The sequence below is a fragment of the Fusarium graminearum genome, chromosome 2 (assembly GCF_000240135.3).
Source record: "Fusarium graminearum PH-1 chromosome 2, whole genome shotgun sequence".
NCBI classification, from domain to species: Eukaryota; Fungi; Ascomycota; class Sordariomycetes; order Hypocreales; family Nectriaceae; genus Fusarium; species Fusarium graminearum.
This window is the reverse complement of record NC_026475.1, coordinates 6788888-6806827: the sequence shown is the minus strand read 5'-3', so window position 1 is coordinate 6806827 and position 17940 is coordinate 6788888. Positions and strand designations below refer to the sequence as shown.

Sequence of the window (17940 nt, the reverse complement as noted above, 5' to 3'; positions counted from 1 at the left end):
GTCTCTGTATAAGAAGACAAAGAGGCGGACAATATATCTCTTCGACATGACTGATCAGAAGAGTCACCACTTTTTTTTACGGTGAGGTGGCATTTTTGAAGATGTCATCAATCATCACACACCAGCCACCTTAAGCCTACAGAATCACACACTGAGGAGGAAGAGAAACCCAGACAATATGCCAAAGATTTGATTTGTTCCATATTAAGTCTTATCTACTACCAAATTCTTCGATCTAACATTATGTCTTCTTGGAATTGAGAAAAATGTAGGGTAAGGACATATTGTATTGTGCTAAGTCACTCATCAATGTGTCGCTAACTATTTATAGAGTAAAGTCCCACCGCATTTTGTCCACTAATTTTGTTGGACAAAGAACGATTAGTAATTTCGTTGACGAAACATCTCAATACCGAACGCGAAGATGTGGCTTGCCAGACACGTCGCGTCACTGACCCTGCTAGCGACGGCTATTAACCATGCTGCTTGTCAGGAGCAAAAGCCACTGACAGACGCCATAGCTTCCAAGCCATTCTTCACCGTTCGCGAACAGTCCTCCGATCTTTGTGATGCTGGATCCCGGCAATGGACAGGCACTGTCAATGTCACGGCTGATAAGTCAATGTTCTTCTGTACGTGTACAACAAAGCCACTAAAGATACGGAATTAATGCCTACAGGGTACTTTGAAAGCCGCAACAAGCCTCAGACAGACCCTTTGTTGTTATGGATGAGCGGGTGAGCCACCGTCTGCATCAAGTCAACCCTAGCTAATGAGACCTTCGTAGTGGACCTGGCGCAGCTGGAGAGATGGGTCTCTTTATGGGCAGTGGACCTTGTGTCGTCAATCGAGACGGGAACTCAACCCGTCGCTCGGAATACTCTTGGACTGATCATGCTAACGTTGTCTACATCGAGTAAGTACCCTTCTTGCGTTGACATGGAGGTTTGACTAACTCCTCTCAGTCAACCTGTGGGTGTCGGTTTCTCAAAAATCGCAGACCGTGATGATATTGCCGTTAGTCTCGAACAAGGTGCTTGTGATGTGCACTCATTCCTCTCAACCTTCTCCCAAGACGTCTTCCCCGAACTCGCAGGTCGACCTTGGCACATCACCGGCGAATCCATGGGCGGCCACTATGTGACAGGCTACACCCAGCACATTGCTTCCAAAGAACAAGATAACGCGAGGCGCGGCGTTGAGCCACACATCAACATCTCATCTGCAATTATCGTGGATGGCTATATAGATGCAACACGGCAGTTTATTGGCTACTATGACTTTTTCTGCAAAGATTGGGCCAAAGACGGTCGTAAAGCGCCGCTGATGAATGACACAGCGTGCTCCACCATGGCTGCAGCGATACCAGAGTGTGAAAGACTGGCGATCCGGTGCCGGGAATCTTATGACATACCCGAGTGCAAAGCTGCGAATGAAGTCTGTGAGGAGACCATTGGGGAGTATTTTCTGGACGGTGTCACAAGGGGAGGCTGGGATCCCTATGACGGTGAGTGCACCTACTTTGTTTTGATGATGGTGGAACGCAGGTCATGATAACGTGTGCTGACTTCCGACCAGACCGACATCCCTGCGAAGAACCTCCAATGTGTTCTAACCTCGACCACGGACCTACATGGAAGTTCTTGAATCAACGCTGGGTTCAGCAAAAGCTTGGGTTCGAGAAATTCCCCTTCGATCTCATCGATCTCGACACCAATGCGCGATGGGATCAGGCTGAAAACATTCATTTGCCTGTCACTCGAGAGTTGACCTGGATTTTGGACAACACGGACATAGCAGTCTTGTTCATAAACGGCAATGATGACATTATCATGTGAGTACTGAATAAAATTACAAAACCAACTTCAACAGCTAACAATCATAGTAACACCCCGGGACAAATGAGCATGCTGGACAACCAGCCATGGGAAGGACAGAAGCTGTACCGTAACCTTGAATACGACGACTGGTACTACAAGAATGGGGGTTTGACGTCGGACACTGAGGGCTGGGGTTCCAAGAGAGGAGGTTTCTGGAAGGGAAATGATCGTTTAGCTATTTACGCTGTTGATGAAGCGGGACACTTGTCGCCGCACCATCAGCCGGAAGCTATTGGGGCTATAGTACGAGCTTGGCTTCATAACTATTAGGCTAGCATTTCTCGGCGAGTACACAGTAGATAATGGTGTATAATTGTACCACAGAGTCGTCTAAAGTCTGGTTTGGTGTCTCCAGAAATCCCCTCGAGCCATGTCTGCACTTCGGGCATCTTCAATAATCATGTGTGCTGCCTTTTCTGCGATCGCATACACCGTCGCTTGGATATGTGCGCTTACTTGCAGAGGCATAATGCTCGCATCAACTACACGAAGGCCCCTGACACCATAGACACGAAGCCTCTCATCGACGACACCACCCTCGATGCCTGCACGTCCCCCCATGGCGCAAGTTCCGACAGGATGCCAGTCTGTGATTGTGTTCTGAGTGATCCATTCCTCCATGAGTTTGTCATCGTCATATGCCGCAGTTGGTGGAGAAGCAGGCGCATGGATGATATTGGAAAGAGGCTCCGCATTCACGATCTTCTGAACGAATTGCAGACAATGCTTCATGACTTCCATGTCGAGCTTTCCATGTGTGCCTTCGTAGTATTTGGGGTCGATATCAGGCGACTGCTCTGCTGGGGAAGATCCAGAGTGAGATGGGCGGATATGGATGGACCCAACACTGAAAGGATATTGAAGGATCTGCAGCATAGTCCCGTACTTCTTGCCCTCCTCGCCTTGGAAATATGTATTCCAGTTTCCAAGGTCAAAGATATACTCGATCTGACCCAACTTGGAATTGCCGTTCAATCGGTGAGTGAGAATATCATGTTTATCGGCGTCAAACTCGGAAATCTGGTCTGCCTCTGCATGGAGCGAAGAGAGAGTATCTTTCGAAACGAAATGTGCCAGTGGCACGTAACAAATAGACACGGGCAGAATAGTAAGTGGCCCATCCGCAGTTTGAGCATATTGCTCTTGCGCAGCTAGAGTAAGCTTTTCGTCTTTTTGCAAATCGTCACGATTAGCGAGAGAGGGATCAACTTCAAAGATCGTCGCGAGCACTAAATAATCACGTCAGTCTACAATCCCCCAATAGAATCGCTGTACATACTGATGTGCTCCTGTAGGTTTTCGCCCACATGTAAACTCTCAACCTTAACAGGCACCCCGGCCCTGTCAAGGACCTCTGGGTTTCCAATTCCTGAAAGCTCCAAGATCTGCGGTGACTTGACACTCCCAGCCGAGAGGATGATCTCCCGCGAAGCGGAAACTGTATACTCTTCGCCATGATGGGTGAGGTGAACCCCGGTAGCTACCTTGTCTTCACTGATGACGATCTCGTTTACCGTTGCGTTGGTTAGGATGTGCAAGTTATGCGGGTGAGATGCACAGTAATCCAGTGCATAAGATCGGCGAGCAGACGAGGGGTCGACAGCGTTGATGCATGTCCAGACACCAACGTTTGAGCCCCCGAGGTGGGCAGTGTTAGTCTGGACGCCTAGACCATTGAGGGTGCGATGCCAGAGGCTGTGCGAAGACGAGTAGTCTGTCGGATAAGAGATTGAAATGGGCCCCGAGTCGCCTAAAGTGTCTGCATCGTGTGATATCTCATGCTCATTCTGAGTCTTCTGACTCGGCGGATGGAATGTCTCGGAACGTTTGAAGAAGGGCCTTTATCAAAAATTGATAAGCACAGCATTTGAAGCAAGCTCCTTGAGGGACGGGACACTCACAAGAGACCATCCCAACCCCAACCTTCATTACCCAAAGCCTCCCAGGCATCGTAATCATCCCTGCTAGCGCGATTCCAGGCCATGTAGTTCAGCGCGCTGGTCCCCCCAAGAACCTTTCCTCTGGGCCACGGCAGAACCCGACCGCCGAGACCCTTCTGGGGGGTTGTTTCAAGCTTCCAATCGTAGGATCCCCCTAAGGAACGGCCATAGTGACCAGGGATGTCGACATCAGGATCGTTTTGGACGACGCCTCCTGCTTCGATTACTCCAATAGTGTATGACGTGTTGGACTCAGCGAGTCGGGCGGCGACGGCAAGACCGGCCGTCCCGCCACCGATCACGATGAAATCGAAGGCAAGGTGACTGAACTCGTCGATAGAGGGCATCATGGTGACAACTGTAAGGTGCGGCTGACGCTCTAGCGTGCTGTTAAGTGTGCTAGAGATCAGTGTCTCAAAGCCTTTTTATCGCGTATTATTGTTAGGGACGGAGGAAACCGTGTCCAGGAAGGAAGAAAAAGCAAATCTGTAGGGATAACAGTTGCTCGGTAAGCCAATCAAGTGCTGAAGCTCATTTAGGCACCTTGCTCTTGCAATTTAACAGAGATGAAGGTTGCTGGTGATGGAAAATGCCGGGCAACCCCAACACTCGGTGAGGCTTTTCTGTGCAGTTACGAATGTTCCAAAGTGGAAGTTCTGCAACTGCTGTTGGTCAAGAATTTGTGACCAAAAATGTCGATGATTGGTAGACGTTGTCGCAGGGATCTGAAGCCAGCCGTGAGATTAAACCATTAGTTGAACTTAAACAAGAGACGGTCCAATGTCTGTGCGATTTGGTGTCCAAGAATGAATTAGTAAATTAATAAAGAGAAAAGAGAACCCGCGGGATGCGATTCGGTAAGCAGATGTAGGCAGAGGTTAAGGCTAAGCGCAGAGAAGATCCGGCAGTCGGAAGGTCTAGAACTTGTAACAGGAGCCATTAGATCGTATGATAGCATGATAAATCCCTTAAGCTTTCGCCCAGCCGGCACCCCCACGATGGTTCCGAGTCTAGCAGGGGTCGGAAGCGGTCCGTAGACGACTACAGCCGTTATCAGTATCCAAAAGTCTGTCTTGCCTCTTTTCCCGACCCTTTTTCCCTTGTTCCCTCCTCAGGGTATCAGAAAAAAAAAAAAAGGCCGCTAGAAGCATGAGAGACGAAATTAGTAGGTCAGTTTATGCTATTTAGACTATGCCTTTCAGGCTATCTCTTTTTGTAACCTAAGACTTAGGAGGTCAGCTTTTCTGTTACCCAGCAGCATGCACATACGAGGGATTCGGATGTGGCCAAGGCCAGAAGTATGCCGAATTAAGCGCGACTCCGCAGCATGTCTGTTCGTGACGGGAAAGGCCAGCGGTAGAACGCAGGGGGAATAAAGTCTAATCATGCAGGCAACTTGTTGGTTGGTATTTCGTGATGAGCGAAACGACCCTGAAATTTCGCAGCTGTCAAAATTACAAACAGAGTTTTCCATGCTAAGATTGTCTCTTCAAGGATGGGCCTGTCTTTGCTTTTGCATGGTACGATTTGATGAGCTGAAAGGTGTACCTACACTTTGGGGGTGGTTGACTGTCACAGGAGTACAGATCCATGCTTGACAATGGCAGTAATAAACATGAGGGTAGATAGCAGGTCCAACCCAAATCGCAGAAGATCTTCTCTTCACTCGTCTAATTACTCTTTGTGATACTTGCAGAGTATGTCAATCGTGCCTTCATCATGGAGTTCCTGCATTCTTTGTTGCTTGAGTCTTGGATGCTCTGGGTACTGGGTCTGTTCATTGTGATCTGTCGCCTGTAAGTCTCCAACTTGTCTCAACTCAGTGTGATTACTCACCTATTGCAGTACATCCCGGCGCTTGAAACTTGGCAAATGGAGTCGTCTTGCAATCGAGGATTATCTCATGGTCTTTGCGCTTGTAAGCATGTCGACATCGCATCAACCCAGCATGCTTACCATCAATAGGTCAACTTTACAGGTGTTGTCGTCTCTATTAACGAAGTCGCAAAGAATGGCTCGAATTACATGCCGGCAGAAGACGCAGCCAAGCTCACACCAGAAGGGAAGAGCAAGGCCATCTTTGGAAGCAAAATGACATTTGTTCTCGAGATCTTTGCTCTCACAGCCAGTTGGACGATCAAAGCTTGTCTGCTCTTTCTCTACGGCCGACTAACACAAGGAACCTCGATTAAGCAACGATGGGCTGTAAGATTTGTCTCGGCATTTTGTGCGGTTACTTACATCGTCGTCGTGTTTCTGTTTGTGTTCTTTTGGTGTTCGCCAACACCAGAGTACTGGGCTGTACCAGTGAATCCCGACAAGAGTACGTTCTTCAAAACAACATGGTGGCTCATCTAACATGTTTCTAGTGCAATGTGCTACATATTATTCGCACATGATCACCGCCACTGCATGCAATATTGCCAGCGATATCATGCTGATTCTGCTGCCTATCCCCATTGTCATCAACATCAGCCTATCAAAAAAGAGGTGAGTGTCCTCCATACCCTGAAGGATGCCGTAGCTGACTCGAGTAGAAAAATTGGACTTTGTTGTGTCTTTGGTCTTGGTCTATTCAATATCCTCGCCGCCGTTCTCAACCGCTACTACAATTTCAGCAACCCCAACAGCTACGTATTTCTCTACTGGTAAGCATCAATTACACACGAAGAAGAACTCCACTAATGTCATATTAAGGTACGTAGCTGAATCGGGCGTTGCATTATGGGTTGGCAACCTCCCCCTCTGCTGGCCCGTCTTGCGTCTCGCTCTCGGTTCGAAAGGCGACTCCTCAAACCCCTCGTACCCGAACCCATCATATAGAAACTCCTCGTACCAAGAGAACTCTGCTCGGCGAAGAACAAATGGGCGCAGTAAAACATCCGTGTGGGCGAAGCTGGAAGACGAGCATGGTGTTCGCACTGATGAATCGCCGGATAGTGGAAGTCAAATTGAACTTGTGGAACAACACGGCAAGCAGCCGTACTTTGTTGAAGCAAAGGCAAGCAGTGGTGCAGATAAACTTGAGAAGGGGACGGACGGGCATATAACTGTGGTTACCAAGGTGGAAGTCAGCGAGGATCGACTTTAGACTGTATATCATTTGTTCTATTGATTTTACACCATCTTCATTAATATTCATAGCGTATGCCACTGCTATTAAATGCTATTTTGCAGCACCAATGCGATGACGGGAGTGCATATCACCAAGTCCAGTGGAAAGTGTTGGCTGCATGTCTCCCACCATAAAGTTCCTTCCAACGTAAGATTCTCGGTTCCGCTCCAACCGATCCTGACCACTTCACTAAACCGCTCAAGTTCTAGTGCAGGTGAGTGTGGTTTCATTGCTGAACAAGCTGCATGCGGCGTCAAGGATCATGGAGACCTAGGCCCTGCCGTCGCTGGACCCTGGTTGGGGAAGCAAGCCATCGACATGGGTCCAGCGGAAGGCTCAACCGCTGCAGATTGTAGTTTGGTATGGGTGTCCGTCAAGGGATGCCGTATGCCCATGTGGTTTGTCATTGATGAACGCTTCGGTATGCATGTTACACTACGCGGGGTCTCCTTTAATGAACGGTGGTCCAGCCCGACAACAGACCAACAGCGCATTGCAGGGATCACAATCTGCCGCACATTTCATCAACAAAACTCCTTCAAGCCCCCCAAACTCTGTCTTTAACTCTATATTGGTGGCACATCTGTAATTTCCACCACTTCTTCCCTTTGGGCATCAGTCGTCGCTATGGCCTCTTCCTCTCATGATCCAGAAGCAGTTCACGAGAAGTCTGCAGCAACTAGTTCCTCTCCTACTGTTGAAGACTATGAGATATCCAATGAGTCCACCACCCCTCCTTCTTCAATGTTCCAGAAGATCAACAACCGCATCGAAAACCTTGCTGGACTAGAAGCCAGGGGTATCCAGCGTGTTTTACCTGAAGAGCGACAACCTGCTTCAAGCGCTGCAGACCTTCAAGTCGCTCTACTATGGTTCAGTGCGAATTTGTCACTGAACAACCTCGCCACGGGCCTTTTTGGTCCGATGGTCTTTGGGTTGGGTTTCCTTGACAGCGCGCTCCTTGCGGTGTTTGGAACAATCTTAGGTGCTTGTTCAACGGGATACATGGCGATATGGGGCCCGCAGAGTGGAAACCGTACGATGGTATATGAGGTCTTTCCCTTTTAAATGAACAGTATCTGACAATCTTGATACAGGTCGTGTTGCGTTACTTCTTTGGTTACTGGCCTTCAAAGATTCCAACATTCCTTAACATCGTTCTCATGGTAGGATACGCTACTATTGATTGTATAATTGGCGGACAGGTTCTATCCGCTGTCAGTGGCGGTACCATGTCCATCTTGGTGGGTGTAGTTATCGTCGCCATCGTTTCATGGGTTGTCGCCGTATTTGGTATGAAGATCTTCCACACCTACGAACGGTATGTTTTTCTTTTGCACTTATATCTATACACTCACTCACATGTTTCAGATATGCTTGGATCGCACAAGTCGTTGTGCTTGCGGTGCTCATAGGCGTTGCAGGGCCTTCATTCGACGCTTCTGCTCAACCTACCGTATCTGGCCCGGTGCTTGCTGCTAGTCGCCTGTCGTTCTTCACACTGTGCTTTTATGTGCCAAACTCGTGGGCTGCTGCTGCATCCGACTTCTATGTTTACTACCCAGAACGCACGTCTAAAGTCAAGGTCTTTCTACTGACTGTAATCGGACTGAGCATGTCGTTTACGCTTGTCTATCTCATTGCTATTGGGTTAGCCACTGGACTCGTCAACAACAAAGACTGGGCGGAAGCCAACGCTATCAGTACTGGTGCTCTCATAGTCAAGGCTTATGATCCTCTCCATGGCTTTGGCAAGTTTTGTTCTGTTGTGGTCGCCCTAGGTGTCATCGCCAACAGCACACCATCTCTCTATTCAGGATCGCTCGGCTGCCAAGTTCTTGGTCGCTACACCAAAGCAGTACCCCGTTGGGTTTGGTCCAGCGTCCTGTCTCTAATCACCCTTGTTCTCGCAATGGCCGGACGAGAAAGTCTTCTAGTCATCTTTCAGAACTTTGTTGCTCTTATGGGATATTGGGTCATGCTCTTCATTTGTATCGTATTGCAGGAGCATTTGATCTTCCGTGGCCGCCGAGGGTTTGACTGGACTGCATGGGAGGATAAGAACTACCTACCTGTTGGATTAGCTGCTTTTGCAAGCTTCGTCTTGGGCTGGGTAGGTGCAATTCTAGGCATGTCTCAGGTCTGGTACATTGGACCTGTGTCGAAAGCGGCGCACAATGCCGATCTGGGAATGTGGCTGGGTTGTGCCTTTGCTATTTTTACATTCCCAGTGTTCCGGCATTTTGAGCTCAAGGCGTATGGAAGATAGGGCCTCTAGTGGGTAGCAGAACAGTTGGCCTCCTAAGTCTTAGGCTATAAAAATAAGTAGTCTAAGAAGTCTAGCCTAAGTGGCATAATCTGCCCTAATAATTTTGTCTACTATGCTTATACCGGTCAATTTTTCTGATACGTGTTCCCACACCGTAGGAATACTTCTACCATGAGGGTAGAGATGAGGTAGCAATCATTCGGATACAACAACAAACATAAAAACTAAATTTAATTGCAAATCTATATTATTTTCATTTTTCATTGTCTATAATAGGTCCCCAGAAGACATATTTGATGCTTCACGGCTGAGTCTTCAGTCGGTAAACCGGGATACCGGTTGCCACGAAGAAGGCCAATGGTGACACTCCGCCATCGGCGGCGAAGCGATTGAGAAAGTTACCGTTGCCATCCTTCTCGTTGGTCGTCATAAAGGTAGGGCCACCCTGATAGTTGGGCGTTATATCGGGAGGATGGAGGGGGTGGCCGAATAGGAAGCAGGGGAGCAAGGTGTTACCCCAGACACCATAAAGATCAGCCCGGTTCACTATACGTATATTAGTAATAGATGTTACACTAATATATAAGATATACTATTACCGGCTTCGTCTATAGCAACACCACTGGCAAAGCGCTGCTTCTAGGTGAGTATAGGTTTGCGTGTGGTGTTGGCCGGAGTGGTGCACAGTAGGTCGGCCTTATTTATCATATCGGTCATAAATCCCTTATAGATCGCATCGCCATCGGCCAACAGCTTACTATATTCGGCATAGCTTATATTTCCAGTAGCCAACTATATTCATTGGTATAATATGACCAGCTAGGTGCTAAACACTTATATCACGAAGGTTAGATAAGGAGGGGGTATTATTATATTCCATCTGCAACCTATAAAAGGCCAGGCTCGCATTAGGATATAAAGGAGGTACTGCCTTTAAATAGAGTAAAACTAAGAACCAGTAGGCTAAAGATAGAGGCAGCTTCTAATAGGAGTCGGGAGTCAGGAGACCGGTAGCCCGTTTTGCCAGCAGCATCAATAGCATCGGGCTTCTCCAAGAGGGCCCTGAGAGCCCGAAGCTCATTGTTGGACGTGAAGACGCGAAGCATGAACCGATGGCGTAGACGACTTGGATCATCTGCTTTCTTAACCTTATTGTACTCCTCGGCAATAGAGCGGGTGATCTGGTCAAGGCGGTTTGCAAAATCGTCAACCGCAACGTGTGTCGGCGCCGAGCAGAGGATTTGACCGAACTTCGCTTGCATTGCGAGAGTTGCTGCAGCACCAGCCGTTGTCGTCGATGATATGAGGAGTTGTATGATCGATGGCATGTGATGCCGTTGCCAACGGCCCTGAATTAGAACACCATGAATGATATTATGGTAAACTATCGACCTGTGGAAAGGCATAGAACTAAAGTAACTATGTCGATTATATTTGGACAGTTATTGGGTCACCCGATGCAATGGCACCTGCCTTGCGTGAGTAGTGGTAACATTTATCCCCTATGTTTTATCTATGAATTCGTACCCCCCTAACGACGAGTCTACTTACAAAGTCACTTGATTGGCATGGTTTCATTCCAGATGATGTCCATCATGATCAACACCCACTAGATTCAACCTCTCAAGTCAGTGCATCTATTCATTTACTTCGAACTGTAAGCCGGAGTCCTAGTTTCTTACTCAAAATTTTGAACAAAGCATCCATCTGGATCACAAACTCAAAATGTCAAATCAAGGTTTTCCCAATAACTAACTTTCCCAACAAGAAAACCTATGCTATGATAAAAGAAGCGAAGGAATTCGCAGAAGTAAGTTAAGAAAAACATGTTCTAAACAAGAACGTAATCCATCACGCCAAGGATGGACACTGAACCGCCAACTGTCTTCGGCGCACACCTGAAGAAGTATGTTAATTTCCTAGCGCTGCATCTAGATCAGGCCATACTAATCGCAACAGGTACTTCAACAAAAAATCTCTTTCTGATGCCGTTATCCGATGCGGAGGTCAAGAGTTTCCGATACATCGAATCGTCCTCTGCAGCCATTCCGAATACTTTATCAAACAGCTAGATGGACCATGGAAGGTATGTACCATGACTCGGATTTGAATCGTCGCCCGGCTAATATACTAAAGGAGAGCTCCGAGGGAGTCATTGAAATTGTCGATTTTGATGCCAGCTTGGTAAAAGCGATGATTTACTTTACGTATCATCTGAACTACGATGTACCGTATGGTAGCTCTGCCATGGCCTTCAACGCAGGGATGTATCAAATTGCAGACAAATATGCAATGAGCGCCTTGAAAAGATATGCCCACGGGGAATTCAGCATTTCGATCAAAGAGTGCTGGGAGGACGTCGCATTACCAGACGTAATCAGCTTGGTGTATACTTCGACACCTTCCAGTGACAGAGGACTGAGAGATACAGTGGTGGGTACTTCGCTTGTTCACCTGAATATCCTGATGGACCGGGACGAGTTCAGGGCTGAATTGGCGTCAAATGCGGATTTTTCGATTGATATCATTCGATTTCAAAGCAAGAGGTCTTGGGGTCAACAACATTATGATTGCGGAAATTGCAAGACGGCATTCTACATGGTGGAATCTGATGGTCTTGATGAACGTTACAGGGCAAAGCATTGTCCTAGATGTCGGGCAGTGTGTTACTAACCGCCAAAGCCAGTGGAATGCATGTGGTAGTGTTGAGTCTCAGACAGCTTCATTAGCTAGGTAGCTTGTTATCATTCTACGCCTTGGCTGCGATATTTACGCCACAACGCCACACTAAACAATGCACTCGGGTATCATGGCAGATTGCGATTGTGGAATAAATATCAATTTCCCCATTGAACGCGCAAAAAACGGATGCTTTACTCCTGCATCGTGATCGCAAAGAGAAAAGGCGATGGGAAAGTTGTCGGGCCTTAAGATCGAGATCGGGCCGCTAGACATGACTAGCGCCGGTAAATAGGCTAAAAGCAGGGTTTGAGCCGGTCACGGAGTAGCATCATCATTCGTTCCTACTCATCATCCCTACAAGTAATTGCTTGTCCACGGCATTTCATGTCAGGCCATCCTCGCTAACCAACTAACTGCATTGAACAATGACAGTTCCTAGAAAGAGTCCGGAGAGTCTAGATAAGATGGAGGCTGAGAATGGGATTGAGAGTCAACATGCTAGCCGCCAAGTGAGGCTGGCTAGTCATATTAAACCACAGACCATCCATGATCCGCAAGGATATCCCCATTAGAACAAAGTTTCACAAGAACCAAGGAAACATGACAATAAAATACAGAATCGCCTGTTTAGACACTATCATTACTCACACTAGCGTATTCCATTGACCTTTCTCCTTCCTTGGCAACCCACCAAAAACTTCCACTGTCTCTGACTTGTTTCCTTTCATCAGCCTCTTTTTCTCGTTTCTTTCTTTTTTCGGCAACAGGACCGACAGGAATATGAAGTCCGACATCGCAGACGACCTCGACAAGCTCAACATCAGAGATATTCTAAACGCAGATTCACGACCGACATTCATCATTGATCTGGACCCCGATGATGAATCGCCATTACCAGCAAACGTCATTCAACCTGTCTTCTGTAACGCTGCTTTAAAAACTCACGAACGACTTTTTGACTCTGTGCGCGGGGAAGGGACGCCTAATAACGCTCAAACCGAATCTGTTTCATACCTCGACTTCAAGACCTGGAGTACCGGAATTACGACCCAAGATGACAGTAGAGATGTTTATCCTCTATTCTTTCTTTACAAAGACCTACTCTGGACCGGATCAACGGTCGCAAAAAGATGGCGATTAATCAGTGGAAACCGACTATGGCAACACACTGCTCCTCCAGAAACGTTGTCCTCTAACGCACTCTCTCGGGCCAGCACGCCCACTAGACCGGCAAAGCAAGACCGCGAGCCCGAGGTCAAAAACAACATCTTCCAAAGCCCAACTGAGATGATAGCTCCGGAAATTCCATCCATAGGTGGATCAACGCTCGTCATATCAACACAGCGAAAAGAATCGCTCAAATCATGGTGGCGAGCAGGGACGTCCAAGGGAAGCTCGGACCGTATCACAGGCAGCTCAAGCAGTGGGTCGTTCGTTCTAGGGAAGCCTGAGAAAGCTGTCGCAGATTGGACTGTCGCAAAGCCGAAAGGACTCCTAACGCCGTATATGAAGCTTCTCAGAGAGATTGACTGGTCTTCAACACCACTCGGACACATGGATACGTGGTCGCCAGAGCTTCGCCAAGTGGCGAATCTCGTCATCATGAACCCTCACCCTGGTAAGACTGCTTGAATCATACGACATTATCTCACTTTTCTGACACTAGTTTAGCAAGTTTGTTCTGGGGGAATGATATGACAATGCTGTACAACGAGCAATATGCCATTCATTACGCCGGCAACAAGCATCCATCTATGCTGGGCACAGGCGCATCTGGTCCTTGGTCAGAAGCCTGGGATGTCCTTGGATCGGCTTTCGCTGAGGTAATACGGACTGGTAACAGCCACCGCAGCGACAATGATGAACTAGCCCTCTTTAGACGAGGGTTTCTCGAAGAAACCCATATCTGCTGGACGCTCACACCACTGTATGGCGGTACCAATCGTATTGTCGGCTTCTACAATAGTCCTTTAGAGACCACGACACTCATCTTGAGCCAGCGCCGAATGGCTACCATCAATAAGGTTGGAGAGTCTTTACGGAAAGCTACTTCCATCAGAAGTTTTTGGAAGTTTGTACTTGAAGGACTGGAGCATAACCACAAAGATGTCCCCTTTGCCCTGGTTTACTCTGTTGGAGATTCAGAGGAGGTAGATCAGCAATCGAGTTCTTCTGGCAGCACGATCTCAAGCAAGTCATGCTATCTGGAGGGGACTATCGGTATACCTCGTGGACATCCTGCTGCACCAGATCAAATCGATCTCAAGAGGAGTCATCAGGGTTTTGTACCATCCTTCCGCGAAGCCATGCGCACACGAGGCGAGCCCACACTGATTCGAATCAGAGATGGCTCCCTGCCGGAAGATATCCTTCAAGGGATCGAGTGGCGAGGTTTTGGTGAGACTGGTACAGAAGCAATCATATTCCCTGTTCGCCCAACGAATGGCGAGAACGTCTTGGCCTTCTTGGTCCTTGGAGTCAACCCTCGTCGGCCTTATGATGAGGGGTACAAATCTTTTGCCTCATTACTGAACAACCAACTAGCGACATCCTTGGCGTCTATTATTCTCTTTGAAGAGGAAACACGCCGTGGACGGGATGCTGTTGAAGCTGCAGCATTGGAAAAGGAGGAACTGACGCAGCAAATTAACCTTCAAGCAAGCCGTCTCCGAAGAATGACAGAATTATCACCCCTCGGCATGTTCCTCGCCAGCCCCGAAGGAATCCTACGAGAAGCAAACGACAAGTTTTACGAAATGACCGGCCATACACGAGATATTCCTGGCGACATGACATGGGCTGATTTGATGGGTACCTCGGGCAGTATAATGGAACAAGGATGGCATCGTCTGACCCAAGAATTGCTCCCTTGGTCTGGTGAAGTCAAGTTACCAAAAGGTGTCGAGGATCCTGTTAGCATCCACGGTGAGCTGATCGACTGCTGGGTCTTGGTTACGGCACACCCTGAGATATCAGCCGGCGGCACGTTGCGTTCCATCATGGGTTCCATCACCGATATTTCGCATCTCAAGTGGGCTGAAGGGCTGCAGAACCTACGACTTCAGGAGGCGGAGGAGACAAGACGACAGCAGAACGAGTTTATCGACATTACGTCCCACGAGATGAGGAACCCTCTGAGCGCGATTCTGCAATGCGCAGATGATATTACTTCAGCTATGGAGGCTACGAGATCAAGCGTTGTACCTGCTTCTCGCGAAACTATAGAATCATGTCTCGACGCATCACAGACCATTGCATTGTGCGTGCAACATCAAAAGTCAATTGTCGATGACATCCTCACTGTCTCCAAACTCGATTCGAATCTCCTTCTTATTACACCTGTAGTCTGTCAGCCACAGGCAATTGTCGAGCGAGCGGTCAAGATGTTTGAATCGGAGATGGTGGCGAAGGATATCAGCCTTGAGATACAAGTCCAGGAGTTTGACGATCTAGCGGTTGACTGGGTCGCTATGGATCCAAGTCGCATTTTGCAGGTTTTGATCAATCTCATGACGAATGCCATCAAATTCACGGCCTCTTCGTCAACACGTAACATCACCGTTACTGTCGGCGTGTCCAAAACACCACCAGCAGGGCGATCATATACCTGGCTTTAAATTTGCGCCCACTCGTGGGGAGCTTGCCAATGTTGTGTCTTCAGATGAATGGGGGAATGGAGAGACTCTGTATGTGCGATACAGGGTCCAAGATACAGGTTGCGGCTTGACAGAAAACGAAAGGCAGTTGCTATTCCAACGATTCAAGCAGGCTTCCCCCAGAACACACGCCAAATACGGCGGAAGCGGCCTAGGACTATTCATCTCAAAGCGACTCGCTGAGTTACACGGAGGACGCATCGGTGTTGCTTCTACAGCTGGACAGGGCAGTGACTTTGGCTTCTACGTACAAGCACGAAGATCTTCAGCTCCCAATCAAAAAGACCCTAACCAGCCTGTGCTATCGCAAACACCGTCAAGTACAAACCCCGCCACAGCGATACCAACAAGGACACCATCTGGAGAAGCCTACATACTCAACTCAACGAACAATCGCCGGAGACACGGCTCGAACGAAACGTTTGATCCGCGTGACTTGACGGTTCATATTGTGGAAGACAACCTCATTAATCAAAAGGTTCTCGTCAACCAACTTAGAAAGGCTGGTTGTACCGTCAGTGCGACGAACGACGGTGTGGAGGCACTTGAGTTCCTCAGAAAGACGCATTTCTGCAAACAGGACGGTTCAGAGCTCTCAGTGGTTCTCATGGACCTCGAGATGCCCAATATGGATGGTCTGACGTGTGTGTCCGAGATCAGACGGATGCAGGAGGAGGGTGAAATCATTGAGCATGTGCCTGTGATTGCAGTCACGGCGAATGTTAGGGATGAGCAGATACGAGTGGCATTAGAGAGTGGTATGGATGATTTAGTGTCAAAACCTTTCCGGATACCCGAGGTTATGAGCAAAATAGAGAGGTTACTAAGGAAGTACGATAGGTACTAGATAGATATATAGATTTGGGATACACCATAGGATACATAGCGTTTTTGTTTCTGGAATAGAGCATTTTCGATCAAGGTTAAACTTCTTTTCAATTGTAAGACAACAAACAGGCCTATTGTGATATCTAGTCTTGTGCTGATCCACGCAGGGCGTGAGATATCAGCCTTTTATATCCTTCGACAGCATCGTCCAAGTCTGACACCCTCAAGTGCTCATGGTCAGAATGTGCCTCCATAATCGAGCCTGGTCCGTATAGATATTTCTTATGGCTGCCTTGAAGAGATGGAATGTCGGTTCCATAGTTGACAACGACTGTTTCGAAACCTAGTATCACGGTTAGCATCAGCCTTTCACATGGAAGATTCGATTTACCAGCAACATCATGATCAAGAGATATCGGATCGACAGCATATGTACTGGGCTCGACCACCAGGTGCGCGTCACTTCCCTGGATAATTTTCGCGATCAGTTGATTCATTTCGTTCGCAGTTCCAGCCGCTATCCTCGCACTTCCTACGGCAGAGGCACCTGCTGGGATGACATTTGGAGCCACACCGCCCTCGATTGTACCAACGTTGATAGTCGTGTTGCCAAACTCTTCGCTCCAGGGAAGTTCAGCTTGTTGAAGAGCTGATAACCCGCGGACAAGGCTGTCGATAGCGTTGCTACCAGTCTCGGGATACCCAGAGTGTCCAGCTTTCCCTTTTGCTTTGATGGTAAAGCGTAAGCCGCCTTTGTGTCCCCTGGCGAGCTTAAGCTCTGTAGGCTCACCAAATATGACGGATTCCCACGACAAGCCCAGATCGTTTGCCGCTTTCATACCGTCTCCGCCAGTCTCTTCACCCACCACGAAGAGAAGTGCAACGTCTCCTGTATCGATGGTCTTTTCCTCTTGTAGTTCTAGAACCGCAGTGACCTGAGCAGCTATACTGCCTTTTGCATCAACAGTACCTCTGCCCCAGATCTCATCACCGCGTCTCTCATACGGCCAATACGGCGGGACAGTATCAAGATGAGACGTCACAAGAACCCTAGTCTTTCTCTTATCACCATAGTAGGCTAAGATATTATCTCGATCCTTGGCCACGGCCTGTTTCTCGACAGTCAAGCCAGCATCTTCGAGATAGGTGATGAGTAAGTCAGTGGCGGGCTTTTCTGAACCTGTAATGGACGCTTGCTCAACAAGGGATTTGTGAAGCTCAAGTAACGGCGATGGTTGCTGGGTACTCGGCGATTGAAGTGATATTGGAGTTTGGTTGTCGCCCGCACTAGACGCCAGGGCCGTGACAGATATGAGGCACAGCTGTTTGGCGAACTTCATGTTTGGTAACTTTGGTATGTAACTTTTGCCTGTCGAGATGCTTGAGCGGTAAGGCGGGGGCTGGGAGATGACGTGAGTGTCTCAGCTTATATCAGCGTGTCTTAGTCAAGATCGCCGTTTATTTGTGAAAGCGATTGAAGGAAGTTCAACATGACGAGCTTTATTTCACATGTGTCACCACTTGGCAGGTACTGTTTACGTGGCGGAGCCCAATATTGCGTTATTTTACT

General features: G+C 48.1%; 8 protein-coding genes across 8 annotated transcripts; 5 read left to right on the top strand and 3 right to left on the bottom strand.

Annotated features, from left to right (window-relative positions):
* Nucleotides 1-424: 424 nt before the first annotated feature.
* FGSG_03474 (uncharacterized protein) lies at nucleotides 425-1838 on the top strand (the record flags this gene model as incomplete). The annotated part of the gene is made up of 5 exons (XM_011323937.1): nucleotides 425-632; nucleotides 680-737; nucleotides 788-916; nucleotides 966-1507; nucleotides 1579-1838. 5 exons carry the CDS (start codon nucleotides 425-427, stop codon nucleotides 1836-1838), a joined length of 1197 nt encoding a protein of 398 aa, XP_011322239.1.
* A 372-nt stretch (nucleotides 1839-2210) lies between these two features.
* FGSG_03475 (uncharacterized protein) lies at nucleotides 2211-4170 on the bottom strand (the record flags this gene model as incomplete). The annotated part of the gene is made up of 3 exons (XM_011323936.1): nucleotides 2211-3109; nucleotides 3160-3719; nucleotides 3782-4170. The coding sequence occupies 3 exons, from the start codon at nucleotides 4168-4170 to the stop codon at nucleotides 2211-2213; spliced, it is 1848 nt and encodes a 615-aa protein (XP_011322238.1).
* A 1369-nt stretch (nucleotides 4171-5539) lies between these two features.
* FGSG_03476 (uncharacterized protein) lies at nucleotides 5540-6911 on the top strand (the record flags this gene model as incomplete). Its single annotated transcript, XM_011323935.1, has 6 exons — nucleotides 5540-5616; nucleotides 5666-5738; nucleotides 5786-6143; nucleotides 6190-6310; nucleotides 6358-6468; nucleotides 6518-6911. 6 exons carry the CDS (start codon nucleotides 5540-5542, stop codon nucleotides 6909-6911), a joined length of 1134 nt encoding a protein of 377 aa, XP_011322237.1.
* A 651-nt stretch (nucleotides 6912-7562) lies between these two features.
* FGSG_03477 (uncharacterized protein) lies at nucleotides 7563-9300 on the top strand (the record flags this gene model as incomplete). Its single annotated transcript, XM_011323934.1, has 3 exons — nucleotides 7563-7979; nucleotides 8033-8256; nucleotides 8307-9300. The coding sequence occupies 3 exons, from the start codon at nucleotides 7563-7565 to the stop codon at nucleotides 9202-9204; spliced, it is 1539 nt and encodes a 512-aa protein (XP_011322236.1). The 3' UTR covers nucleotides 9205-9300.
* An 812-nt stretch (nucleotides 9301-10112) lies between these two features.
* FGSG_03478 (uncharacterized protein) lies at nucleotides 10113-10466 on the bottom strand (the record flags this gene model as incomplete). Its single annotated transcript, XM_011323933.1, has 1 exon — nucleotides 10113-10466. One exon carries the CDS (start codon nucleotides 10464-10466, stop codon nucleotides 10113-10115), a length of 354 nt encoding a protein of 117 aa, XP_011322235.1.
* A 600-nt stretch (nucleotides 10467-11066) lies between these two features.
* On the top strand, nucleotides 11067-11877 carry FGSG_03479 (uncharacterized protein; the record flags this gene model as incomplete). The annotated part of the gene is made up of 3 exons (XM_011323932.1): nucleotides 11067-11110; nucleotides 11164-11290; nucleotides 11341-11877. 3 exons carry the CDS (start codon nucleotides 11067-11069, stop codon nucleotides 11875-11877), a joined length of 708 nt encoding a protein of 235 aa, XP_011322234.1.
* Nucleotides 11878-12666: 789 nt separating this feature from the next.
* Nucleotides 12667-16389, top strand: FGSG_03480 (uncharacterized protein; the record flags this gene model as incomplete). The annotated part of the gene is made up of 3 exons (XM_011323931.1): nucleotides 12667-13504; nucleotides 13558-15539; nucleotides 15588-16389. 2 exons carry the CDS (start codon nucleotides 12667-12669, stop codon nucleotides 15501-15503), a joined length of 2784 nt encoding a protein of 927 aa, XP_011322233.1. The 3' UTR covers nucleotides 15504-15539; nucleotides 15588-16389.
* A 124-nt stretch (nucleotides 16390-16513) lies between these two features.
* On the bottom strand, nucleotides 16514-17710 carry FGSG_03481 (uncharacterized protein; the record flags this gene model as incomplete). Its single annotated transcript, XM_011323930.1, has 2 exons — nucleotides 16514-16713; nucleotides 16762-17710. The coding sequence occupies 2 exons, from the start codon at nucleotides 17708-17710 to the stop codon at nucleotides 16514-16516; spliced, it is 1149 nt and encodes a 382-aa protein (XP_011322232.1).
* Nucleotides 17711-17940: the final 230 nt, after the last annotated feature.